The following is a 27,186-nucleotide window of genomic DNA, read 5'->3' on the forward strand; positions in this document are numbered from 1 at the left end:
GAGGGAGGGAGGGAGGGAAGAGTGGGTCACACATTTGAACAAAAGTCCATTCTAAACCCCTCCTTGTCCATGAGTCTGTGTGCATGTACAAATGCATCACAGAAGGAAAGGACAGCACAGAGACACCGGGAAGCAATCTGTGTGACTTATCTGAAGGACAGACATTAGCACCAGTGGTGACTCCCTTTCGCTTTATACTAGTCATACTCTGTTATAGAACAATTTTTATATCATTATGTCATGCACCTAGTTCTAAACTGCTTTATGTTGGGAATTGGTTCTAATGCTTTGAATTAATCCAGCCCTCAAAATTGGGAATCTGCATGTCCAAACGCTGAAGGTCCTTGTCCCCAGTTGGTTTTTGATTGATCAATAAAGAGCCAAAGGCCAATGGCTAGCAGGTAGACTGAGGCAGGACCTTTAGATCTGTGTGGGCTAGGGACTGGGAGAGAGGAAGGAGCAGAGATCGCCATGAAGGGAAGAAGACCAGACCTAAAGGCCCGCCAACATGTGAGAGTCAGGGAAAGTGGCCACGCGGGCACTTCCCCAATTGTGTTTGGAGTGGCAGAGATAATATAGATTTTAACAGATGTTAACTCAGGAGTGCTGGAGAGTTTTTACTAGCAGCAGGTAGGCTTAGAAATGCCCAGTGATAGCCGGGCGGTGGTGGCGCACGCCTTTAATCCCAGCACTTGGGAGGCAGAGGCAGGCAGATTTCTGAGTTCGAGGCCAGCCTGGTCTACAGAGTGAGTTCCAGGACAGCCAGGACTACACAGAGAAACCCTGTCTTGAAAAACCAAAAAAAAAAAAAAAAAAAAAAGAAATGCCGAGTGACATATTAAAATTAACTGGCCTGTGTGTGTGTGTGTGTGTGTGTGTGTGTGTATTTGTGTGTCCTGAGAATCCAGAGAGCTCCTAGACAGGTGCAGCGAGCGTGCACAACTGGCTGGGAGCAAATTGGTTTAGCCCTGCATGCATGTATGTATACCTTATGTGTGCCTGGGGCCCTTAGGAGCCGGGCTTAAGATTAAAAATCGAGTTCTGGGCTGGAGAATTGGCTCAGCAGTTAAGAGTGCTGACTCTTCTTCCTGAGGTCCTGAGTTCAACTCCCAGCAACCACATGGTGGCTCACAACCATCTGTAATGGGATCCGATGCCCTCGTCTGCTGTGTCTGAAGACAGTGACAGTGTACTCACATGCATAAAATAAATAAAATCTTAAAAAAAAAAAAGAAATAGAGTTCTGGGGAGTCATGAGCCATTGTGAGGTGCTGAGAAGCGAACAAGGGTCCTATGAAGGAACAGGTACGCTTAACTGCTGAGCCACCTCTGTAGGTCTTGATTTTTGTTTGTTTTGGGGTTTTTGTCTTATTTAAAAGGCAGGGTCTTAAAAAGCCCCAGATGACTGACTTGGAATTCCTTATGTAGCAGAGGTCAGACTCAAAGTCCTGATCCTCTTGTCTTTACCTCTCGAATTTTGTGATTACAGAATTATATGCAGATGATGCCACACTTAGTCTAGACTGTAAACTTCTTCTTCTTTTTTGGTTTTTCGAGACAGGGTTTCTCTTTATAGCCTGGGCTGTCCTGGAACTCACTCCGTAGACCAGGTGGGCCTCAAACTCAGAAATCTGCCTGCCTCTGCCTCCCAAGTGCTGGGATTAAAGGCGTGAGCCATCACTGCCCGGCGACTGTGAACTTCTTAAGAGGAAAGACTACACTGAACACAGTACTTCTTTGTTTAGCCCAGATTTCCACCCATAGCTATATATTTAGGCAATTTCATTTCCCCTACAAATTTAGATAGATAGATAGATAGATAGATAGATAGATAGATAGATTTAAATGATCTGAGACTGGGGTTAAAGGTCAGTGGAAGAGCACATATTTAGCATGCACAAAGCCCTGAATACCATCCCCAGTACCACGATACAGAAATACAATATATTCTGGGATAGAACCTGCAGGGCATAGATGTAAGCAAAGAAGCCTCAGTAAGAAGCAGCTGGAGTTCTAATGTCTATTTACTTCCAAACAGTGCCATGAGAATAATTAATGCTTGTCCATGTCTTTGAGATCCTCAGATGAAAGGACGCTCAAAGAGTCTAGAATTATTATGGATTCCCATGACTCTTTCAAAGCCTCAGAACACATTTCACAGCACTGGTCATGTTTTTGCAGACTGGGAAGCAGCCAGGACTACTCCTCCAGTGGTGGCTGAAAGGTGGTCTCCCAGCATGGTCTGCAGTGTTCAGGGAAAGTCATTTTGAAAATAAGGCTGGGGCTGAGAGATGGCTCAGTGGTTAAGAGCACTGACTGCTCTTCCAGAGGTCCTGAGTTCAATTCCCAGTAACCACATGGTGGCTCACAACCATCTGCAGTGCGATCTGATGCCCTCTTCTGGTGTATCTGAAGAGAGTGACTGTACTCAAAATAAATAAATCTTTAAAAAAAAAAAATTTGAAAATAAGGCTGGAGATAATGAGGATCTAAAGCAAACAAACCCTTGGCTTCCTGAGCAGAGTGAACTGGAGACTTGGGGAAGAGTCCTTCAGTAGGGAGTTGTTGGCCTCTGGGCATGGTAATCTGGCCTGGAGCCTAATCCCATGTCCTGTGTGGGCCTCAGCCACTGACTCCCAGATGTGAGAGTCATCCTGAGCCTACCTGGACGAGAGGACGAATGATCTAACAGATCATCACAGCTAAAAGTGGTTTTGGATTTGAGGCTACAGGCTTGAGAGTCCTGCTCCTTAGGAAGCTTTACGGATACCACTCTGTGTTCTCACCCACCTCTTCCTCCCTCTTTCCATTCCCCTCATCTGCTTCTTCTGGATAATACAAGGGATCTATTTTTGAATTTTTTTTATGTGTGTGTATATGTGTGTGTGTACATGCTATAGCATGCGTGTAAAGATCAGAGAACCTGTGGGAGCTGTTCTTGTGGGAACTTGTGGGAGTGCATGTTCTCCTCTACCATGTGAGTGAGTCCTGGGGATTGAACTCAGGCCATCAGGCTTGTCTGCAGACATTTAGTGATCAGTTGACATTCTGCTGTGACTCAAACTAGAGAAGTCCCCTCAGCCTTTACACATAGATTTCCTCCAGCCTCCGCGTCCCATGTCTCTCCTCTCCTCTTTGCTCAGTCCCTGCTTCCTTGTTTTGGTTGACTTGGGTTGCTACCACTTTAGCAGCAGTTTATTAGCCATTAACAACATCTCCTCTGCGCCCAAAGGCGACTGCTCATGTTGCACTGAGAGAAAAGAATTCCAGAGCTTCTGCAGGTCCCCACAGACTCAGAGTTATAATGAAGCAGTAAATCAGAAGATGCTGTTAGGGCGTGTCTCAAATGGGTTGGAAAAAGATCAAATGTTTTCACCTGTGAGCCAGGAAAAAGGGAAGGGAGGAAGGAAGGAAGGAAGGAAGGAAGGAAGGAAGGAAGGAAGGAAGGGAAGGAGGGAGGGAGGGAGAAAGGGAGGAAGGGAGGGGGGAGAGAGAGAGAGAGGAAGGGAGGCAGGGAAAGAAGGAAAGAAAGAAAGGAAATAGGAAAGAAGGGCTTAGCTTGACAGGCCTTAGACCTGCTGTGATCATAAGCCAGCCACTCTTGCTTTGCACTTTGAGGAATGGAAACTCTACTGGACAAAGAGTCAAGACAACGCTCACTGCAGAGCTCATTTCCCCAGCAAAGCAGGCCTGGCATGTTCTGTTCTTTGAGGGACAACTTTGCTTAGGCTGTTGGGTGAGATCAGGCATCCCCAGGCTTTCATCCTTGGCATACCCAGAAAGCCTGTGACTTAATAAAAAGAGCAATTATGAGATCACAAAAGATTCCAGCCCCAACACTGACCTCATCATGTAGGCCAGGCCGGTCTCAAACTCAAACCATTAAGGCTAACCCTGAACTACTGTTCCCTCCCTCATGAACCTGATTCCTGCCTCCTACATTTGATGGATTACAGCCAATGCTTGCTTGCTTGCTTGCTTGAGAGAGATTGATTATATCATATTTAAGGATAAAAATATGCACAAAGTCACAGTTTTTTTGTTTTTGTTTTGCTTTAGTTTTGTTTTTGAGACAGGGTTTCTGGGTAGCCCTGGCTGCCCTGTGTTGCGGGAGATATTTAAAATGGCTGGATTCAATCTGGCTTTTCCTAATCAGCCACCGTGTTCCCGACTAGCCTATGCCTGTGGCCACAAGCGAGAGGCGGAGGTGCGTTCTTGCTGCTGTCGTGGCTCAGGCAGCCGGAGACACCAGCCCTGCTACCCAGGAGACACCAGCGTGGGAGATGGCTCTGCCAATCTTCCACGCTGTCTTTACAAGACTGGGCATTGCCCAGACCATCCTGCCATCCAAGCAGGCTTGGTAAGAAATGAGACTCTAGCGCTTTCGAGTCTTGGCTCCAAGATGACCAAAAAAGAAGAAACAACGGTCGTGCCAAAAAGGGCCGCGGCCATGTGCAGCCAATTCGCTGCACGAGCTGCTCCCGGTGCGTGCCCAAGGATTAGGCCATTAAGAAGTTTGTCATTCGGAACATTGTAGAAGCCGCTGCTGTCAGGGAGATATCTGAAGCAAGCGTCTTCGACGCTTACGTCCTTCCCAAGCTCTATGTCAAGCTGCATTACTGTGTGAGCTGTGCCATTCATAGCAAGGTCGTCAGGAATCGATCTCGGGAAGCCCGAAAGGACCGAACTCCCCCACCACGATTCAGACCTGCTGGCGCTGCACCACGACCCACAGCAAAGCCCATGTAAAGAGGTGGTTTCTTAAGGGCGAAAGGAAAGATGCTTTGGGAAAAATAAAATGGAAGTTCTACTTTGTAAAAAAAAAAAAAAAAAGAAAAGAAAAAGAAAGAAATGAGACTCTAATGCTTAAATATTAATTAAAGGCTTTATATATTTGGTAATGTTCAATCAACAAGATGCCCACAATTATAGATGTTTCCCAATTAACTAACCTACATATAAGTTGTTACCCAGGACTGCCAGGACTGCTCCCGGTACGTGGGTGGTCATCCATGGCACCTCCTATATCTCTGCCTCTCCCTCCTCTTCCTTCCCCTTTTCCTCTCTTCTCCTCTTCCTCTCCTTACTCCTCCCACCTTAGCTCCTCCCAACTTGTGGGAAAAATATCCCACTACAGCCCTGGAACTCACTCTGTTGAGCAGGCTGTCAGAATTCTCTTGCCTCTGCCTCCTAAGCGGTGGGATTAAAGGCCTGCGCCGCCCCCCCCCCACACACACTCTGGCTGTTTTTTGTTTAGTCTGATGTTGAAGTTGCTGACTAAGGGCCAGCAGGACTGATCTTTGCATAATTCTGTGGTTCTGAGAGGAAACCCTGTGATGAGTCTTAACGTACTGTGATTTGTTGCCAATCAGCAGAACTCCCAGAAACCATTGGGAAGCATGTGCTTTGGTCTCTCCTTACTCAAACCACGGAGACCTGACCCTTGAGTCTTCTCTGCAGGGTGATGCTCATGGCTTGGATTCTCACCCACAGTTTGACTCAAGTGTCTGGCTGATGTCAATGAACCCTTGGTTGGGATTTTGATGCTTTGGGGCTTTAGGGGTGGTCCAAGTGTAGATGGGGTGCTGCAGAAGATGGTGGTCAGGGCCATAAAGAGCAGCAAGGAGGGAAATTGCAGAGGGGTGGGAAATGGTTGAAATGGAATCTACTCTCAACTGAGCAAATGCTTTGCTCTTAGAGGCACATAGCTGGCATTGGACCCTGAACAGGGACATCGGTGTAGGCAGCCTTTGAGTCCTGACTCACACTTTAGGAAAACAAGAAAGTAGGACTGAAAAAAAGCGTTAACTTTCTAGTTTTAGCTGTGTGTATGTGTGTGTGTGTGTACAGTCAAGTGTACATACATGCTAGTATGAATAGAGGCCAGAGATTAACATTAAGAGAATTTTTCTCAATTGTTTTCCACTTTATCTAGGGCCATGAACTCCCTGGTTCTCAAGCTTGCTGACTAAACCATCTCATTTCTGTTGTTTTTCTTCAGAAAGCATCAAGATGATAGGCTTCAAGAGTTTCTCCCAATTCTTCTGGTCTTGAACATCTCTGAGTCCCTGAGCACTGGCAAGCAACAGCATTACTAGGGGACATGCGGCACACTGGTCTTGGAACAGAATCAGACGCTGTGGGGGCTTGATGAGCATCTATTCTAACCCCCTATCTAGTGCTAAAACTTGACAACCATTAGCCCAAGGGGGAAACGAATTAATGGATGGAGGAAATTGGGAGTGTGCCTTAATATTAGTGAAAATTGCTATTCTTAGCTGGGCATGGTGGCATACACCTGTAGTCCCAATAATTCAGAGGGTGAGCAGAGGAATTGCTGGGAGTTTGGTGTCAGCCTGGACTGCCTTTAGTAAGTTCAAGGCCACCCTCTGGTGAGCATAACTTTTTTTTTTTTTTAGAACCTGCTTTTGCTTTTTGTCTTGTCTTTGCATCCAAGATTTTGCATTTGAAAATGAGAAATTCTACGGGCAGTGGTGGCGCACGCCTTTAATCCCAGCACTTGGGAAGCAGAGGCAGGCGGATTTCTGAGTTTGAGGCCAGCCTGGTCTACTGAGTGAGTTCCAGGACAGCCAGGGCTACACAGAGAAACCCTGTCTCGAAAAACCAAAAAAAAAAAAAAAAAAAAAAAAGAGAGAGAGAAATTTTATAATTTTTCCCTCTTCTCCAAGGGCCAGCTGATAGTACTGCAGTTTTCTACTTGTGTGTCATCTCCTTCTAGTGCCCAAATCCCTCTTTGATGACTGATGCTCTTGCCAGTCCTGAGGGTCAAAAGGCAAGGAGCTTTCCCCATCATGTGAAGCTGACCCAGTCAAGGGAACTTGGGGAATCACTGGATAGGTCAGTCTGCATAGAAGAGCCAAGGACCAGAACTTGGACAGCAGACACGCATCCTTCTTAACCTTGGCGGAACAACAGTGTGTCAGGGTGTGTGGAAAGGGTGGTATGTCCTTCCAGAGAAAGAGCATGAAGGCTTGGATCTAGCCTGTCCCCTGAAGCACATGTTACACTGTGATCTACATGACGAGACACTAGGGGGTGGACCTTTCAAAGGTGATTAGGGCTCTGCATAAATGAATGGATTAACCTGTCTGAGGGATTATGGATTTATGAGCCACCTCAAGATGGGTCAGCTCTAAAGGCCAGTGTAGCTGGAAAATATGTTTCTTTCTGTCTCTGGCCATCTAATACCCAGCATTGTTGCAGGATTCTGCCAGGAAGCAGGCTGTCTCGAGCTGTAGGCTCTCATGGCCTTGGAGTAGAGCTGTGAGCCAAAATCAAGCATCTTTTTATGTTATACAATGTCTGTGTTTCATTATAGCAGCTCAAGATGGACAGAGAGTGACATTTTATTATTTGCTTTTCTGCCTAAAAATTCAACTGCGAGACAGTGTAATGTTTGCAAGCCTTTACTTCCAGCACTGGGGAGGCAGAGGCAGGTGGATCTCTGTGAGTTTGAGGCCAGGTTGGTCTACGTAGTGAGTTCCAGGACAGCCAGAGCTACATATTAAGACCCTGTCTCAGAAAGAAAGAGAGAAAAAGAAAGAAAGAAAGAAAGAAAGAAAGAAAGAAAGAAAGAAAGAAAGGAAGGAAGAATGAAGGAAAGGAACTCAAGTGTGAGTTCTTGAAGAAAGGTCCATCAAGTCACTTAATATTATGCTTCTGAGGTGACATCGTTATGTGCATGTGTTGCCCTCTGGTCCCTACCACTCACTGCTGTGACTTCAGGCACAGACCACCATCTACCATGTCTGACTCACACTTCTTTCTTTCTTTCTTTCTTTCTTTCCTTCTTTCTTTCTTTCTTTCCTTCTTTCTTTCCTTCTTTCTTTCTTTCTTTTTCTTTCTTTTTTTTGTTGTTGTTGTTGTTTTTTGCTTTTTCAAGACAGGGTTTCTCTGTGTAGCCCTGGCTGTCCTGTAACTCACTTGGTAGACCAGGCTGGCCTTGAACACAGAAATCCGCCTGCCTCTGCCTCCCAAGTGCTGGGATTAAAGGCGTGCGCCACTACCGCCCGGCCATTTCTTTCTTTCTTAAAAAAAGAAAAAAATCAATTAATTTGAGTCAAAGTCTTATGTACCCAAGCTGGTGCCAAATTCTCTGTGTAGCCAGGATCACCCTGAAGTTCAGGTCTTCCTATCCTGAGCTCTGGATTGCTGGGGCTGTACTACCATGCTGAATTCATGGGGTGCCTGAGATCAAACCAGGCTGTGTGAATGCTAGGCAAGCACTATACCGACTAAGATATGTTACCAGCCCCTTGGCTCAAGTTTCTTTGATTTTTTTTTTCATATGCTTGTGTGTGTGTGTTCATGGATATGTGGAAATCCAATAATGACTTTGGGAATCTTCCTGTCTCCCTCTCCACCTTCCCGGTGGTCTCTCTCTCGAGTCTGGAGCTCACTGATAATGCTCATTTAGCTATGTAGCTTGCTCTGGGGAATCCCTGGTCTTCACCTTCGATTTCTGAGTCCTGGAATTATAAGTGGGCTGTCATACGAACTAGGCATTTACGTGGGTCCTAGGAACCAAACATCAGGCTTTATGCTTGTGTGGTAAGCCACTGAGCCATCTCCTCAGCCCTCAGATATATTTTCATTACAAAACATTTACATTAATTTGTGTATGTCTGTGTATGCACTCGGGCATGGCATGCATGTGGAAGTCAGAGGACATCTTGTAGCAGCAGCAGCAGTCAGCTTTCTCTCTCCACCGTGTGAGTTCAGGGGATGGACCTTGGCTGCAAGCATCTTTCCCTACTAAGCTCTCTCTCTTAGCTTGCCTTCAGAAATCTCAATGAAACAAACTGCTTGATGGTGTTGGTGAGAACAATGATAAAGACTGCTTTTGTAAGCTAGAGTTTTGTTATAATGTAAACTCGACGGAATCCACCCTGAAGGAGGCGCCTGTTGACAGTACAAAGAGGGAGCTCGGGACTCTATTCAGCCTTGGCTGTGGGTCCGGTTTTGATCAGAGCTCCGAGTCTCGGCTCTCCCCTAGGCTCGTTTTCAGCCTTCTCTTTCGCAGCATGAGTGCTTAAACACAACCCTTTTCTACCTCTGTTTCCACCTCACCCTTGATGGTGCCTGTGATTTTCTATCCAATAAGAGGAGGAGAGTGGAGTTTTGCTTTCCCTGACAACCAAACATCTTGGGGCTTGCTCCAGGCTCCGCCTCCCACACATCCGCCGCCAGCGCCAGTGTGGACTCCTAGGCTCTTCTCCGGATGCCGTGTGTGTGTGTGTGTGTGTGTGTGTGTGTGTGTGTGTGTGGTGGTGGTGGTGGTGGTGGTGGTGGTGGTGGTGATGTTTTGTTTTTTCCCCTTCCCACTAGCTGACCTCATTTTTTCTAGGGCCGAAGCCATCCTATAAGACAACACTTGCCAATTTGTGAGTTGATGGCAGTTTTGCATTTGTGGCACTAGAGGAGTCAGCTTGTCCCATTGTCTTTTGTAACGAAAATGATATTAACACTATTTCCTTCCCGCTGAGCCTGAACATGGCTGGAAACACAGAAGATGGCCTGGCGTGTCACACATGGCTACAACCTGGAAAGCTTTAGGAGCCTCGCTGTTGTTTGTGGGAAGTGCCAGTACCCAGCTCTGCTTCCTGCTCCTCAGAACAACATGCTGTTTGGCTCCATCAAGTCTCTGTCATGGGTTGCCACACAGACACTGTCTGCCTTGTGCTGTCATTTCCTGGCAGGGAACAATCGCTCCACATTGCCTCAGGAACCCATAGTGTCGCTCTCCCGGCAGCTGACCCGGTCCTTAAACAGCAGATGTACAGCTGGAGTCATTCTTTTGGGAACAAAGCCAGTGTGGCTCATCTGAAAGAGCGCCAAGTGTGGTCCTGGGAGCGCAGAGCACAGCTGCATGGTTTTGGCAACTGAGGAACTGCTTCTCCCACCCCCCCATTAACTTGTGACAACCACAGGAGAGCCTTCCTGTCATTTCTTCATCTGAAACCATGAGATGGGGGAAGGTGGCAGCGGTGGCTCTGTTTTTACACAATCACAAGCCTCACCCCACAGCACTGGCCATTGGGTGTGACAAGGTAGCTCCAGCAGTCAAGCTAACCAGCTGTTTCTAGATCTTTCTTCAGTTAATATGTATCATGTTCTTGGCTTCATCTTTTACCTCTGAAGTCTCAGTCTCTCATTATTTAAATGACTTTATAGGCACCAATTCAAATTGGTTTCTGTATCCTCCGCATAGAATGTCCTAAGTTAGTGGAAAATGTTTCTTTAGATGCATACCATGAATAATTAAGTTAGATAGTAATCTATCAAACAGCCAACTAATATTTATGCAACATCTATTTTGTGTATTTCACAGTGTAAGGAGCTCACTGTGAAGGTTTAACAGATTATAGATTGCTCAGGAGGTTTGTGTCCTTGAAAAGTTAATAATGGTTATTTCATATTTTAAATGATAAATGCTTATTACGTGGGACTTCTTCATAACAAGGATTTAAATACAACCGAGGGATACAAAGTGAGCTCATTCAGACACTAGGTTTGGATAGTAGTAGATAGTTGTAACAAATGATCCTTCTGGAACCTTCTGACTTACAAAGCATTGTTCTGACAAGGAAATGTTACATAACCTAAACTGGCCATGATCTGGTTGCTTGCAGAGGAAGAATCTGCCAGGCTCTTGGAATGGTCATTTCTGACTCCCAAAGGGTGAAATAATAAATTGGCAGTTAAGACCACACAGCTACCAGGCGGAGTGGAAAAGATCGAAGGTCACATGCTTTCCAGTTTGTCCTGCTTACATATAGGCCTCTAGGTCACTACAACACTCATTTATAAAATACTGCTTCTATACACAACATACTTTATGTAATTTTTCTTCATCTCCTGGAATCTTCATGGAGGTCCTCTCTCCCGCCTGTGTACACTAACAACAGATCTATAACTTCCTAGGACTGGGAATCCTATTTTTGTTCATATTCATAGTTAAAGGATTTCAAGATTTTGTGCTTTCTCCTCAGCGATTAGTTCCATCGGCCTGCATCTTAACACCTGAGAACTTGGCTCTGTGGGCCAGGGCATCTGTGCTCAGAAGACTGAGTTATCCTACCGATAATCCTCCCAGCTTCACACTGGCAGCATTTAAATGGTTCAGTATTTCAGAAAGACCATCATCTCAGCATATTAAATATTAAGGGCCCCCCTCAGCGCCCGAACCATAAAGTTATTCTCTGTAAAATCTGCGCGTGTGTTCCCATTGCACAGAAAGAACGGTGCAGCGGGGTTTTCTGGAAGCAGCATGACTATAAGCGTCGCTCCCGCCCCTGCCATTCACAAGGGCCCATTTGCTGTGAAATATTTTGAAAACACTACTGAAGCGGGGACAGCACAGAGCGCAAACATGCAAAAATAGGAACGAGCCGAACGTGCTGGAAGGACGAAGGAGGTTCAGGAAACGAACATAAATCTCGAGGGGACTACGCAGGCCACGGGCTGCGGTTCAGGGATTGGTATCAGGCTCCGAACCGTCTATCACTGGGGGCCGTTCCCCAGGACTGGGAGGCTTCGGGATGGAAGAAGCCGTCGCTGAGCCCGCTTTCTCCCCGTAGCACCAGGAAGCAGTGCCTGCCTGGACCACAGTACTCCCAGTCCCAAAAATAGCTACACAAACGCGAGGGGAGCGCTGGCCTGCGGCGCCGGGCGGAGCTACAGGCAGCTTATCACCCTCAGCCAAGGCTCTCCACCCCGCCCAGAGCTCGCCCTTTATAGCCAGTCCCTCGAGCCCCGCCTTAGCAACCGCCCCTAGCAACGTCTAGCTGGAGCGCTCTGCGGGCTTATCGGCCTCAGGCAGGCCTTTCCTGTCCCCTCCCCCACGCCAGCTCGCGTGACACCGGGCCACGTGACTGCCTTCCGGAAAGGCGGGGGTGAGTGGAAACGGGAGGCGGGGCGCTGGAAGAGGAGGCCTTCCGTCATCAAGCTGCGACCGGATGGCTGTGTCGCCTAGTGCTTGTCGCGGGTTAGAGGTCCCGTCACCAAACGAAATGGCGGAGGCTGCGGTGGTGGCGTGGGTTCGCGGCCCCGGTTCCGTGTGGAAGGCGCTGCCGTGTGCCTCGGCTGGGTGCTCCGTGCGCGATGTTATCTACCGACACTGCCAAGAACAGGTGAGGATCGCGGTTCCCGGAAGAGGCGGGAAAGAGATCGCCCCAAGCCAGGCTGGGTTCGTCGTGGTTGGTTGTGTTCTCTGAACAGTTCTGTTTTTGAGGCTGAGATTTTTCCAGTTTTAGGTGCTTCTGACTAATATGGGGACCTTGCTCTGCTATTCTATAACTGTAATTGTTTTGCCTCCACGTCGTAAGAGAAAACAACATCCAGTTCGACGCTTAGTCCAACCTTGATTAGAAACTCGTTCTGTTTCTTTTATCCCCTTAAACGATGCCTTTAAAGTTCTCTTGTTACATTCAAATTATAGATTGGAATATGCTTCTTACGACTCATCAGGAAACCCACCTAGGCCAAAGGACAGTTAGAAAAGGATATGGATTGATCCTGTCAGGGCCAATCACTCATAGATGTTCTGTTAACACCATAGATTCTTGGGCCTCTTGTTTAGATTATGCCAGGTGTATTTATGAAACCCTGGTCAAGTGCTTCTAAAGTTCTAAGCTTTAATTCCCAAATAAAGCAAGCTTTTACTGACTATGAAATCGGAAACCTCTTAAATCATCTAAATAATGCGCTGGTTTTCTTGAATCTAATTTTAATCTGCGCATTTAGTCTAGAATGTATTTTCTCTATGACTGCAACTTTCCCGAGTTGTTGTTGTCTGTTTTCTCTGCTTGTTACGTATAAACTTAACAAACGTTAAAGTACCAAATCTGGTCCTAAAGAAGCAGTGTATGCTTGCAAATATGTGATGTTCTAAGTTTTTGTTTGTCCTTAAAAAAAAAAAAAAGAGCAAGAAAGTCTTGCCCTTGTAGCCCAGGCTGGTCTCAACATACCAGAGGGCTGGCATTATTGGTGTATCCCACCGCATGTAGCCTTTGTTTTCTTCTCTATACTACAGTGTAGTAAGAAAAACAGAACCTTTTTAACTGTTTGAATTGAAATACTTTCCAAAACAGTTGACTTTCAATGTATTTAAAGAATACGTTTCATGTTTTTTTTTTTGGTTTGGCTTTTCGAGACAGGGTTTCTCATGCTTTGTTTTTAAACTTAAAGTTGATCTATAAACAATAGAATCTTAACAAGGAGAAATGTTGGAAATATATTTTTGTGAAAGGACCCAGAAATAAGGCTGGATCTGGTGGTGTATGCCATGAAAAAGTTTTCTCTTTCACTGAGAGAGTAAAAACTTTGCCCTGCTGATCATTAGCCTTAACAGACATCAATAAATGCGCCTCAGGTTAATAGGCAACTCCCAAGGATGTACCGCTATAGTAAAATACTGTAAAGACCTTGAAAATCTACTCCTTTCTTATTTGCTGGAAAAAAGTTGTCTTCAAAAACCAGAGATGGGAAGAACTGGGCTGCTGGAGGTGTCGGCAGGACAGGGGCTTTCTGCTGCTCCTTTGTCACGGAGGCCCAGATGTAGGTACAACTTCCAGTTAGGGGTTTCTGAATAGGATAGTTTGCATCTAAAATTTGTAGTTCCAAGGGAAGCTGAGCCTGGGTGTGCTCAGCAGTCCCAGCCTGACGTTGGCCCTCACACACCTGTAGTCCTCTAAACACTGCTTCATTTAAACTTCACCTAACCTCCATCCTGTAGTGATGCTTGCTTTTTTGTTAGGGACTGGGGAAATTCTCCCATGGTTTCTCTGTCTGCAGCTCCTTACTGCATGCAGTTGGTTTGTACATTTGACCTTAGTGGACTACAGGTTTGTCTCTGATGCTTAGGCTGGTCCAGCAAAGGTATAGATGAATACCTTGTGTTTGGAGCACTTTATAGTCCACACATTTGGGAAATGTATCTTCTAAATTCTTTTTTCTACTAGAGACTTAATAGACAAGAATCTTAACTAGAAAATGCAAGGGGGTAGCTGGTGGCTTAATGGTTATGAGCACTTGTTGCTCATCTTGAGGCCTTGAATTCAGTCTCTACGACCAATGTCAGGCAGCTCAATCAATTGTAACTCCAGCTACAGGGAAGTGGATGACTCTGGCCTCTGAAGGCACCTGCACTGATAATATACAGACAGACATAATACACTTACACATAGTGAAAAGTATTTTAAAAGGAATTCTTTTTATAAAAAAGAATAAAGTATAGCTTTGATTCACTCTCCCCTTCACTGAACAGTTTCGAAGTTATTTAAAAATGTGGAGCCAGTCACTTTAACACCAGCGTTAGTGAGGCAGAGGCCGGCGAGATTGAATATAGCCTGACCTCCAGGACAGCCAGAGCTACACAGAGAAACTGTGTCTCAAAACAACAAACAAAAATTTTATATACAATATATAACATAAAAGTTGTTAAAGTGGTTTTTAGTTTATAAGCAATATGAGGTGTGAATCTTTACAACTTAAGGTAGACAGTTTTACAGACAAAACAGCCCTTTGTCCCAGTCATTTTGTGTAGATGGCCTCAGCCCCCAGCTCTTCACGTCTCTTGTTTGCAGAGGTGTCTCCTGTACCTGCTTGTCACTGAGAAGGAAAGAGACTGCTTCTCTTCATATTAGCACTTGCACCTTCCAGCTCTGAATGCAGCCTGCCCGTCTCTTGCTGTGGGTGAACTGTTGTTATTCTACAATTAATTTGTAATTACTGTCTTTGTACGGTTAAGCTCTCTTGACAACATAGCCAAGAGCGTCTCGGTTGGAAGATTGTCTCTACCAGATTGACCTGTGGGATTGTCTGGGAATCGTTTTCTTAATTGCTAATTGAAGTAGGAAGGCCAAGGCTACTGTGGGCTGTGCCGTGCAGGTGGGCCTGGGATGCATAGGAAAGGCAGCTGAGCAACCAGAGAGAGAGAAGTCTGAAAGCAGTGTTTCTTCAAGGCTTCTGCTTCAGCTCCTGCCCTGACTTCCCCTCGCTGATGAACTAGGACCCAGGAGTGTAAGCTGAAACAATCCTTTCCTCCCTTCGTTGCTTTTGGTCATGGTATCCATCACAAGAACAGAAGAGCAATTGGTTTTGAGTTTTCATTACATGCTGAGTTGATTGTTTGACACAGTTGGTCATGACTGTCCCTACATCACAATCAACCCTCTTCCTCTTCTTGGGAGTTACTAGAGTTAATCTTCTAATTTTTTTTCTGATAACTTTTTCTCTCATGGTGGTTTTAAACAGTCACATGACTGCTTAAGTGACATTGTTATATTGACAACTGTGTGTGTGGGGGGGTTAGGCAGGGTCTCTTTTTTTATGTAGTGTTGTCTGTCTTGAAACTCACAGAGATCTGTCTGCCTCTGCCTTCCGTGTTGTGGGATTAAAGGCATGGTCACCTTTCCAGGCCAGTAATTTTATTTAGAGTGAAATCTAAAATCCTCACTGGGCATGATGGTGCACGTCTTGGTGTCTTGCAAGTTTGAGTAGACAGTCTAGGCTACCTCCACTCTACGGAAACAAACCACCTAACGTGTATCCAGCCTCTTCCTTCTCTTGCCTCCCTCCCTACACATGCCAGGGGGATTCGGCAGTTTTAAGCTCTGGATCAGTTTTGATACTAAATTGACCCCCAGTTTATATAAAGGTCAGGAAAAATGAGTGAGACTAATGCCTTACTAGATCTGTGCCCTGTGTGTGCACTACCATGATTCGTGGGACCTTTAAGAGAGAAGGAGGGTGCATAGGTCACAGTAGGAAACTGCACTCAACACAGGAATGACGGGTTTGGTCATTTTTGTTTTCAGCTCAACAAATAGTAATCTAACCTATTATCTGCTGTAAAATGATTAATAAAAGACTAAGTTAGGCCTTGTTGATGTCGTAAGGGCATTAAACACTTGCTCTTGTCTCTAGGAAATTCCTGTGGAATGCTTCTTTGTGAAGTGCAATGGAGTCCTCGTTGCTGCCGGTGACAAGGTGCAGCCTGGAGCTGTGTACAGTTTGGAGCCGAGGCTTCATGGAGGGAAAGGAGGTAGGATGAGGTGGATGGCTCGGTGTAGCAATGTCTGTGCTTTTTAAGCATGTGTGAAATGAAGACACTTGTTGGTCTCTGGCATACCAGCCTTTGGTTGCCTTGTGAGTAATTTTTTTGGATATATTCTCTTTGAGGAAAAAAAAATAACTTACAAATCCCAGCTTCTCCAGCTAGGATACACTTTGAGAACCTTGGCTTCAAGACTTTAGAGAGGTAAGAGGATAAAAGGTAACCATTAGTCCTTACCATTTGTTGAAGGGGAAGCTTTCAAACAATCATTGCCTGCTTTTATCAAGATTTGTCTCCTGTTGTACTTCTTCGAAGGGTGACCCAAAGTCACCTTAGGAAACAGTTTTTCCCAGGTCAGGTAGATTAAGGTCCTGGCTGTACTGGTAAGGTTAAGAAGAAGGCAAAGAGGGCTGGAGAGATGGCTCAGTGGTTAGGAGCACTGGCTGTTCCTCTAGAGAACCAGGGTTCGGTTCCCATCATCTACATGACAGCTCAAAATGGGGATCCATGGCACCAGGCATGCATGTGGTATACATATCTGGGCATGCAGGCAAAATACCCATACGTATAAAATAAATAAACCTTTTTTTTGTTTTTGTTTTTCCAGACAAAGTTTTTTTGTGTAATAGAGCCTTGGCTATCCTGGAACTCACTTTGTACATGGCTAGCCTCAAACTCAGATCAATCTGCCTCTGCTTCCTAAATGCTGGGATTAAAGGTGTGAGCTACTAGGCCAGCAAATAATTAAATCTGAAGAGGAAGAGGGGGAGGAAAAGGGAGAAGAGGAAGAAGCAGAGAAAGCAGAAGCATGCAGACAGCATGAAGAGCTGTGGGATTCTTCAGCTGCACAAGCGTATTCTTAAGTTTCCTCAGAGCCTCAGAGTAGTCATCCTTTCTGTTGAAATGTATCCATAAGAAAGCAGCATGCCCCCAGATACCAGCAGCTTAAGGTTACCCTTCTCTTAAACTTAAGAAAGAAAAACCCTTGCCAGGTGTGGTACACCTTTAACACCAGTACTCAGGAGGCAGAGGCAAGGGGGTCTCGGAGTTTGAGCCCATCCTATTCTACAGACTGACTGTTAGATCTTGAAAACCAAAGTTGGTGGCAAGGGAAGTATACCACATTATTGTAATTATTATTTGTCTGTAAGACAAGGTCTTGATAAGTAGTTCAAGCTGGCATTGAATTTGTGGCAATCCTGCTGCCTCAGTTTTCCAAATGCTGGAATTATTAGTGGGTGCCATCATGCCAGGCTCACTTCATGACTTTGAAAGTTTTGGGCTGTTTCTTTGTTAATTTATTTATAACATTGCAGCAGGGTCACTATAGCTCGTCTGATCTTGAACTCACAGTATAGCCCAGGCTAGCCTCAAATTCACTTCAGTTTTCCTCCTTCAACCTTCCCACAGTGCATGAGCCACATACCTGCATAGACCAGGCTGGCCTTAGACCCTCAGGGATCACTTCTGGTTCTTCTCTAGTTGGTTTTAAACACAGTTGGTATAGATGCTGCTGGTGGCTAATGTGGGCACTTAATGTGGGCACTTACAGCTAATGTGTGCCTCTTACCGCAGGGCCCAGGCTCTCCTGTAGTTAGCCACCATCTACATCACATGAATCTTGTGATTCTGTACATGTGGTGTCTGTGTTCCTGTGCACGTGAATGAGTGTATATGTGTGGGTTAGTGTGTTCATGTGGAGGCCATGTGTTAAATGGGTTCTCTTCCTTGGTCACTCTTCACTTTATCTGTAGAGATAAGATTGCTCTCTGACCCAGGAGCTCTCTGCCCAGTGAACTCCAGGGGTTGTAAGCGTGTGTCTCGTGTCCAGCTTGTACATGGACAAGCAGTTCCTGTGTGGTTATGCAGTGGACACGTTACTCACTAAACTGCCTCTGAAGTCTCTTCGCATGGTTCTTCACCTAGGAACCTTGGTGTCTAGCATTGACTAAAGCTTTTCATTGATCCTACCTGTACAGTACAGCATTCAAATTGATCAATACCTTAGTTTCCTGGGTAAAAACTTAGATGTCCATCTTCTTTTCAAAAAGAAAAAGAAAGAATGGAGTTTACTTTTAGTCTTACAATAGAGGGAGTTTTCATTGACCTGACTTGCATCCTTAACCCTCTTATCCATGTATTTTGGCTTCAGGTTTTGGGTCTATGCTTCGAGCACTTGGTGCACAGATAGAGAAGACGACCAATAGAGAAGCCTGCCGGGATCTCAGTGGGAGGAGATTACGAGATGTCAATCATGAGAAAGCGTAAGCTATCCCCTTTTAGTTAAATCTCTGTCTTAGTTGGGATTTTACTGCTATGAAGAAACACCATGACCACAGCAACCCCTCTTTTGTTTTGTTTTAAGTTTTTTTTAGTGTGTGTGTGTTTGTGTACACATACACTGTCACTACCTTTAGACACACCAGAAGAGGGTATGAGATCCCACTAAAGAAGGTTGTGAGCCACCATGTGGTTGCTGGGAATTGAACTCAGGACCTTTGGAAGAGCAGTTAATGCTCTTAACTGCTGAGTCATCTTTCCAGCTCCCAACACAGCCACTCTTATAATGGCAGACATTTAATTGGAGCTGGCTTACGGTTTCAGAGGTGCAGTTAATTATTATCATGGCAGGAAGCATAGCAGTGGGCAGGTAGACATGGCAGTAGAGGAGGAGCTTGAGAGTTCTATATCTTGATCTGAAGGCAGCCAGAAAAAACTTCTGCAGGAGGCCTGGAGGAGACTGATTTCACACTGGTGGAGCCTGAACATAGGAGCCCTCAAAGCCTACCTACACAGTGATGTGTTTCCTCCAACAAGGCCACACCTAATAGTGCCATTCCTTGTGTCCAGGCAGTTAAACACATAAATCTATGGGGCCAAAACGATTCAGAAACCAGTCTCTTCAGAAAATAGTCTCTTCCGGTATTGTGACATTAAACATGACACATCTTTCTGGACTAGTGTCATACTATGATTAGGAGTCCATTAATTGTCTAGGGAACTTTTTTTATTTATTCCAAATGCTTGGGGGTGAGTTCTGGGAAACCTTGTTAACAGAATTCCTGATCAAGCACCACAGAGGAGCATTGGTGAGTGCGAACATTACATTCGATCCCCTTTCACTGCGTCAGTGAAGAGCTTGGTGGACTGGCATGCATGAGCGTGGCCTGTGAGTCATGGCATACAGTTTCATGGTAAACTTGTTTGGTTTGTTTGTCTCTTGTGGTTTTTTTTTTTTGAGACTGGGTCTCTAGCTCTGGCTATGCTTTAGCTCACTATGTAGACTATGGTAGCCTTGAACTCACAGAGATCTGCCTGCCTCTGCCTCCCAGTGCTGGGTTTAAAGTTGTTTGACACCATGACTAGCATAAGTGAACTTGACTCAAGGCAGAAGTGAGACAAGGCTAGAGCAACAGTGCAGGTTGGTGGTGGAGCACTTGCCTAAGGTCCTGGGTTAATCCCTGTGATTACCCTCCCCACCTCCAGTAAATAGCTGATAAATCAGTGGTAGTTATTAGCAAGCATTATGTCCTGTGTTTGACTGTTCTGTACTTTTAAACTACTTGTAGCTGGATGTTTTTTGTTTTTAAATAACAAACAAACAGGTGAATAAATGTTACTATGACTACAGTGTTATTAAGTCATACGAGTTTTTCAAGTCCATCACAGTATGGGACCACCTTTATACATGTGGTCTGCTATTCATCTAAGTGCTGGGTGACAGGTGATATGTAAAGCATGTGTATGATGCAGTCATCCAGTTATATCTCCTCCCGTCCCCAGGATGGCCGAGTGGGTAAAACAGCAAGCCGAGCGAGAGGCTGAAAAGGAGCAAAGGCGCCTGGAGAGACTGCAGCGAAAGCTTGCTGAGCCTGCGCACTGCTTCTCCAGCCCAGACTACCAGAGGCAGTGCCATGAGATGGCTGAGCGTCTGGAGGACTCAGTCCTCAAAGGTAAGAGCGAAGATTGCTCTGCATGCTCTACAGGCCCCTGGGTTCAAGATCCGATGCTCATAGTGGATCGTGAGCATTTTGGAGGAGGGTGAGGAAAGCCTTGGAACCTCTCCTCAGAACTCTGCACAGCCTGTTACCGTATGCCCGGCACAGACAACATCTGTATGCTTCTCCGGAAATCCTTTCGGCTCCTTAGCCTGGTCTCTGATGGCTGAGCCATCTCTCCAGTTCATCTTCATTTTTTTTCAGTGTAGCTTAGGTCTAGGGAAAGTCTTCAGGAGTTGTGTACATATATCAGTATGTTCTTTAAATCGTCCAGTGTACTAGTGTCCTGGGCCTGTCATGAGTCCAGTTGATTTAAAGGGACTTTTCATCAAAAAAAACTAGGATAGGAAAGACATGTATGTAAATAGCTGTTAGCTATGAACCTTCAGCCTCAAGTTACAAATCACATATTGTGTTTTAAAAATACTGTTCTAAGCTGGGTGTGGTGGTACACTTTTAATCCCAGCACTTGTGAAGCAGAGGCTGGTGAGTCTCTGTGAGTTCAAGGCCACTCTGGTCTACAAATTGAGTTTAGGACAGCCAGGGCTATACACAGAAACCCAGCCTTGAAAAACCAAACCAACCAAACAAGAAAAACCCCAAATCCAGACAGTGTTCTAGCTAGGAGTGATGGTGCATGTGACCCTCCCACTAGAGCAGTGAGCAGAGGAGGATCAGGGGTCAAGGGTATCTCCAGCTACAGTGTGTTGAGGCTAGCTTGGGCTGAATGAGGCCTGGCCACAAACAAGTACGGTTTCATAATGGCTTTTTTGCCTTTGAGATTAATCTCATTACCATAAAAAAATGTGATATGACAATTTATATTCATCAGGTGAGGAACAGCCATAACTAAGTCTGCTTGAAAACAACATAAACTTGTTACTTTGTATGCTAATTTTTTTAAAAAGAAATTTAAATACATAGCTTCAGATTATAGATTGTATCCTGACAGAAACTGGGCAATTTTCCACTTAGGTATACAGGCTGCCTCCAGCAAGATGGTATCAGCAGAAATCACTGATACTAGAAAACGACCTAACAAGTCAAAAATGGACCAGGGAGCTGGTACAAAGAAGAGGAAATGCTTTTGGTAAGTTTTCCTGTTTCTTCCACATTGATCTTGGAGAACCTGGGTGACGTTTCCATCTTGTCTGCTGCCATGAGTGCCGGTCCTCCTTCCCTCCCCTTTCCTCCTGATTTTTTTTTTTAATTTTTAAGATTTATGTATCTTATATATGTGAGTACATACATACCAGAAGAGAGTATCAAACCCCATTACAGATGGTTGTGAGCCACCATGTGGTTGCTGGGAATTGAACTCAGAACCTCTGGAAGGTCATTGCTCTTAACCTCTGAGCCATCTCTCCAGCCTTTGATTTTCCTTCTTTCTTTCCTTCCTTCTTTCTTTCCTTCTTTCTTTCTTTCTTTCTTTTTTTTTTTTGTTTTTCTAGACAGGGTTTCTCTGTGTAGCCCTGGCTGTCCTGGAACTCACTCCTGTAGACCAGGCTGGCCTCGAACTCAGAAATCCGCCTGTCTTTGCCTCCCAAGTGCTGGGATTAAAGGCGTGTGCCACCACAGCCCGGCTTTTTTTTTTTTTTTTAATGTATTTACCATTGCTCTCTTCAGACACACCAGAAGAGGGCATCAGACCCCATTGCAGATGGTTATGAGCCACCATGAGGTTGCTGGGAATTGAACTCAGGACCTCTGGAAGAGCAATCAGTGCTCTTAACCACTGAGCCATCTCTCCAGCCCCAAACAAGCACATTTTTAAGTACCATTGATGGGAGCTCACATTTCCAGAGCACTCAGACTGTGTTGATTGGCACTCTGTACACACTAGTAGTGTTTTCTACCTTGGAAGTCATTCAACAGAATCTGAACAATAAATTTGGGTGTGTACATGGTGTATGTGGTTGTGTGTGTGTGTGTGTTATTCTAAAATTACACTCAAAACTTTCCTTTTCTATATTAATTCCACCTGTTGACAATTGGACACAGTAAAAAGCCATATAAAAATGCTTAGGTCTTAGGATACTGGCGAGAGCATGGCACTCTGTCTGGCTTCACAGTGGTTGGATGGAGTCCTTTTGAGATGTTTTCCTTTCTATCTATGTCTCAGAACGTAGTTTTCTGAAAGCTGCGTACTCGACATCTTAAGTTAGCTTGTGCTTTTACTGTGTAGACAGTCCACCGTGCAGGTGGAGGTGCAGGCTGGAAATGGTGTCACGTCCTTCTGCTGCTCCCCACAGGTTGGGCATGGAAGGACTGGAGACTGCTGAAGGAGCCAGTACTGGCAGCTCAGATGACAGCTCAGATGGTGATGGTGAAGATGCTCCTGGGACGTCGGGGCCGAGCTGCTGTGCTCGGGAAAATGGCAGTGATGATGTAGAGGTGGCAGTTGACTATCCTGGCAGTCCTCAGAACTTGGGATCCAGTACACACTCGGAGTCACCCAAAAAGCTTCAGAGCTCCATGACTGAGCCTGGGCAGGGCATTTTGGAGAACACAGGAGCTGAGCTAGGAGAGACATCTGACAAGGAACACAATGAAAGGAAGACAGTCACAGAAACAGAGGACACCCCAGCAAGGAAGGAAACAGAGAGTCCTGAGCCCACAGAAAAGGACCAGAAGTCAGGAGTGACTGGAGGGGACAGTGCTGCCATGGCTTTGTCTGGAGAAGACAGGAAAAGCATCCCTGCTGCTAAGCTGGAGGGAATCGATGCAGGAGGCACAGTATGTTGGGGTTTTGTTTTCACTCTTAAAAAAAAAAAAAGAGTAGGATGGGCTCGTGGTGCACACTTTTAGTCCCGGCACTCAGGATGCAGAAGCAGGCCAATCTCTCTGAGTTCAAGGCCAGCCTGGTCTTACAGATCTCGAGTTTGCAGGGCAGCCAGGGCTACACAAAAAACCCTGTCTTAAAAAAAATAAAACAAACAAACAAGCAAACAGGCTCGAGAGATGGCTCAGTGGTTAAGAGCACTGACTTGACTGCTTATCCAGAGGTCCTGGGTTCAATTCCCAGCAACCACATGGTGGCTCATAACCATCTGTAATGGGATCCAATGCCCTCTTCTGATGTGCATGACAGTGTATACATATACATAAAATAAATAAATCTTAGCAAACAAACAATAGCAGCAACAGAAATAGAGCGAGAGCACAAGGGTGCATGCTCTGGAACTTGCCATGTAGACCAGGCTGGACCCAAAGTGAAGAAGTTCTTCCTGCCTCTGCCTCTCCAGTACTGGGCTTATAGGCATGTGCCACCAACTCAGCCCTTACCATTTCTTTTTTTTTTTTTTTTTAAAGATTTATTTATTTATTATATATGAATACACTGTAGCTAGCTGTCTTCAGACACACCAGAAGAGGGCATCGAATCTCATTACGGATGGTTGTAAGCCACCATGTGGTTGCTGGGATTTGAACTCAGGACCTCTGAAAGAGCAGTCAGTGCTCTTAACCACTGAGCCATCTCTCCAGCCCCGCCCTTACCATTTCTTTTCAAATTTTTTTATTATGTGTATGGATGATCTGCTTGCATGTACGTTTGTGTGAAAAGTGCATGCTTGGTTCCTATGGAGACCAAAAGAGGGCATTGGATCCACTGGAACTGGAGTTATAGATGGTTTTGAGCTGCCTTTTAGGCACTGGGAATCAAAGCCATGTCCTCTGGAAGAGCAGGTGGTGCTCTTAACCTCAGAGCCGTCCATCTCTCCAGCCCATTTTAGTCTAGTTGGTTTCTGTTGTGTTGTTTGAGATAGGGCCCAGAGTTGTCCTCACACGCATGCCCACACATGTCACACACTGTGAGAATGTTACGTTTCAGGGAGCTGGGGAGACAGTTCAGTTAAGAGCTCTGGCCTCTCTGCCAGAGGACCTGGGTTTGATTCTCAGTATGCACATGTGCACAGCTGTCTTTAACTCTAGTTCTACCCTCTTCTTGGCTGTGAGGGCACCAAGCATACACACAGTTTTCAGACATACCTGCAGGCAAAATACCCATACACATAAAATAAAATAAGACATTAAAAAGGAAGGAAAATCCTGTCAGGGCATTGGAAGTGTTTAGTTTTGTCTGAAGAAGAACAGCTGCAAGCCCATGAGACACATCTTACAGTCGCCATGGACTGTAAGTGGAAACACACTGGTCTCAGTTACACAGCTAGAACTGAGAGCTCTCCGATTGTGGAAGAGTAAGAGGAAGCGGTGGTGACACAGTATTTAAAGCTTGTTACTATCATGAATGTTTCTAGATACAGAGATGGCACGTCAGTAGCAGAGTGATAGTACAGTGAGTAGCACTTCCTTATTAACAATGGAATGTTCTTGGTATTTACAGTCTTCAGAGGAAGAGGAGGGGCTGGCTGTAATGTTCCCTTTTCCCATCAGGCTCTTGGTCTGGAAGCTGTGGATCTGTCAGCATTCAGCTCTGCAGCCGAGTTGGAGTCACTGGGTTTGGAGAAGCTCAAGTATGAACTGATGGCCCTTGGACTGAAGTGTGGGGGGACCCTGCAGGAGCGCGCAGCCAGACTCTTCTCTGTCAGAGGCCTCTCAAAGGAGCTCATCGACCCAGCTTTATTTGCCAAGCCTTCAAAAGGGAAGAAGAAGTGAATTTCCTCAGCACTCTCCTGGTATTTGATACTTCCTCCGGTGTGATAGACTTGTGGCCAGTGTTCCTTTTGATACTAAAAGCCAGTTTTCTAATAATTTGGTTCTAACTAGTCTCTTTTCAATGGTACCTGGGCTTGATGTTTTCATTGGAAGAGAAAACTTTGTATGCTTTTTTCTTTCTTTTTGTGTTTTTGTAAGAGACTTACTCTGTAACCCAGACTGACCAAGAACTGTGTAGTTCACTTTGGTCTCAAACTTGCAATGATCCTCCTGTCTCAGGCATGAGCCACCGCGCCTGCTTTGTCAGAGGTTTATACATTTCTTTGGCTTTATATATTGTGTCACTTGGGTAAGATATTTTCAAGAAATTTATTTGTATAACCCAAAGCAGTCAGGTTTGTAAACACGGTTATCCATAACTTGCATTTTAAAAACTTGTTTCTCTTTCTAGTAGTGTGTGTGTGTGTGTGTGTGTGTGTGTGTGTGTGTGTGTTACCAGGGATGGAACCTAGCTGCAGGCCTCTCACACTCACACTGGGGATTTTTATTTTTTATTCCAGCTAGGGGCCTATTTTGTTTGGTTTTCAAAGAATTTGGTTTTTTTGCTTTGTGGATTGTTCTGGGTGGTTGTTGATCTCACAGCTTTTGAGTTTTATTATTTCCCCTCCTGTGTGCCTTGCATTTACCTTATCATTTTTCTTCAGCTCCTTAAGTCTTAGATCACTGGTTATAGATTTTATCCTTATTATTTTTTTAGTGTATTACCCAATTAGCATTTGTATTTTCTCTAAATGTTTTATTGATACTGACTATTCAGAACAGAAAGTACCCTGCATCCTTTGTCTGGCTGACCCAGGCTAGGGTCTGACATGATGCCTGTGCCATGTGCTGTTGGGAAGAACATACAGTTGGCAGCAGAGTGTGTTCTGGAACACAGGTTATGTGAAGAACTGGTCGGATGGTTCTGATGACCTGCCTTTGCTGGTTTATTTCCATAAGTAACTAAGAGAAAACTCAAATCTCAATTATGATTGTGGTAATTGCCTTTTTTTTTTTTGAGATAAGAATAAGTTTGCTAGCGTTTGCTAAGCTGTCGGTTGTATATTAATTCAGTGATCTTATATACGGATGTTTCTGCATTGCCTTAAAATGTCTGGCTCTGATGGGTTTGGATCTCTTTTCCATCAGATAATTCACACACGGATACAGTGTGCCCTGATCATGTCCACTGTGTTTCTACTTGTTTAATTCTTCTGTTTTTACTTTATATTTTGAAGCTACTGTTAGGTTACACTCGTCTCGTATGTACTTATTGAACAGTGTATCATGAAATCCCCTTCATCTTTGGTGAGTTTCCTGTTCAGCACACGTTATCTGAAACGCCACCCTCCAGCTTTGTCATTGTTTCCATAGTTCGTGTTTTCTGTTCATTTCCTGACTCCCTGCCCCTCCTGTCTGCAGTGGGTTTCTACAGACGGCAGATACTGTCCTGCATTTGTGTCTGTTCTGACTCCTCGGTGGCGGCGTCGGCGTCCCCAACATCATCATCATCATCATCTGGTCCCTGTCTCTGGTGCCAGGTCAGCAGCAGGTCACCTGGCTGTGTCAGTCATAACATTTTCTTTGGGGTGTTTTCAGGGGTGGTCTGCTCTTCTGCCTTGGAGTTTGGTGAGCTTCGTGGTTTTGTAAATTTATTCCATTAATTAAATTTGGAAATATTTTAAGCATTTGTTTGTTTGTTTGTTTGTTTCCCAGATTTCCCTGCCTTGACATTGTCTCTCTTTTCTTTCTGGGAATTACACAGATATGCTAGTCCACCATGTAACTGTGCTTTCCCTAAGTCACCAAGTCTCCTGTTATCCCCCGACTCCTACCCAAACATCTATCCCATGATTGTCTTGTTTCTATGATGTAACCAAGCTGCTAAGAGTCTCAGAGGCACAGCTGCCTGTTAGAGGGGTCTGGAAGCCTCAGGATCCCCACTGTGCTAACACAGTTTCCAGAATGTGGCTCTGGAGGAGCGGGCTAGACACTGTCAGTCAGTTGTTCTTCCCAGCAAGAAAGAGACGAATTTCTGTTGTTGGGAAGGATGGTTTTTCTAGTGTGGCTAGCTGAACACTCTTTTCATACTGTAGTGGCTGGTCTTGTGTCACCTTGACACAAGCTACAGTCATCCAAGAGGAAGGGAGCCTCAGTTAAGGAAATGCCTCCATGAGATCCAACCGTAAGGCATTTTCTTAATTAGTGATCATGGGAAGGCCCAGTCCATTTTGTGGGGTGCCCTTCCTTGGCTGGTGGTCCCAGGTTCTATAAGAAGTCAGGCTGATGCCGGGCAGTGCCATGCACGCCTTTAATCCCAGCACTTGGGAGGCAGAGGCAGGCGGATTTCTGAGTTCGAGGCCAGCTTGGTCTACAGAGTGAGTTCCAGGACAGCCAGGGCTACACAGAGAAACCCTGTCTCGAAAAACAAAAAAAAAAAAAAGAAAAGAAAAA

General features: G+C 45.2%; 1 protein-coding gene and 1 pseudogene across 1 annotated transcript; both read left to right on the forward strand.

Moving 5' to 3' along the window:
• Positions 1–1,253: 1,253 nt before the first annotated feature.
• LOC114610650 lies at positions 1,254–4,749 on the forward strand (annotated as a pseudogene).
• Positions 4,750–12,016: 7,267 nt separating this feature from the next.
• On the forward strand, positions 12,017–26,420 carry Sde2 (SDE2 telomere maintenance homolog). The gene is made up of 7 exons (XM_028755292.1): positions 12,017–12,152; positions 15,949–16,066; positions 18,231–18,342; positions 19,862–20,031; positions 21,052–21,166; positions 22,329–22,812; positions 24,472–26,420. The coding sequence occupies exons 1-7, from the start codon at positions 12,033–12,035 to the stop codon at positions 24,691–24,693; spliced, it is 1,341 nt and encodes a 446-aa protein (XP_028611125.1). The 5' UTR covers positions 12,017–12,032; the 3' UTR covers positions 24,694–26,420.
• The last annotated feature ends 766 nt before the right edge of the window (positions 26,421–27,186 follow it).

This window comes from Grammomys surdaster, unplaced genomic scaffold (genome assembly GCF_004785775.1).
Source record: "Grammomys surdaster isolate TR1022 unplaced genomic scaffold, NIH_TR_1.0 126051, whole genome shotgun sequence".
Taxonomy (NCBI): domain Eukaryota; kingdom Metazoa; phylum Chordata; class Mammalia; order Rodentia; family Muridae; genus Grammomys; species Grammomys surdaster.

Bases quoted from the DNA above. Each gene is read 5' to 3' on its own strand.
- Sde2 (XM_028755292.1), top strand. From the start codon at position 12,033: ATGGCGGAGGCTGCGGTGGTGGCGTGGGTTCGCGGCCCCGGTTCCGTG. The intron at 12,153-15,948 runs GTGAGGATCGCG...TCTTGTCTCTAG, and splicing joins ACCGACACTGCCAAGAACAG to GAAATTCCTGTGGAATGCTT. The intron at 18,343-19,861 runs GTAAGCTATCCC...TCCCGTCCCCAG, and splicing joins GATGTCAATCATGAGAAAGC to GATGGCCGAGTGGGTAAAAC.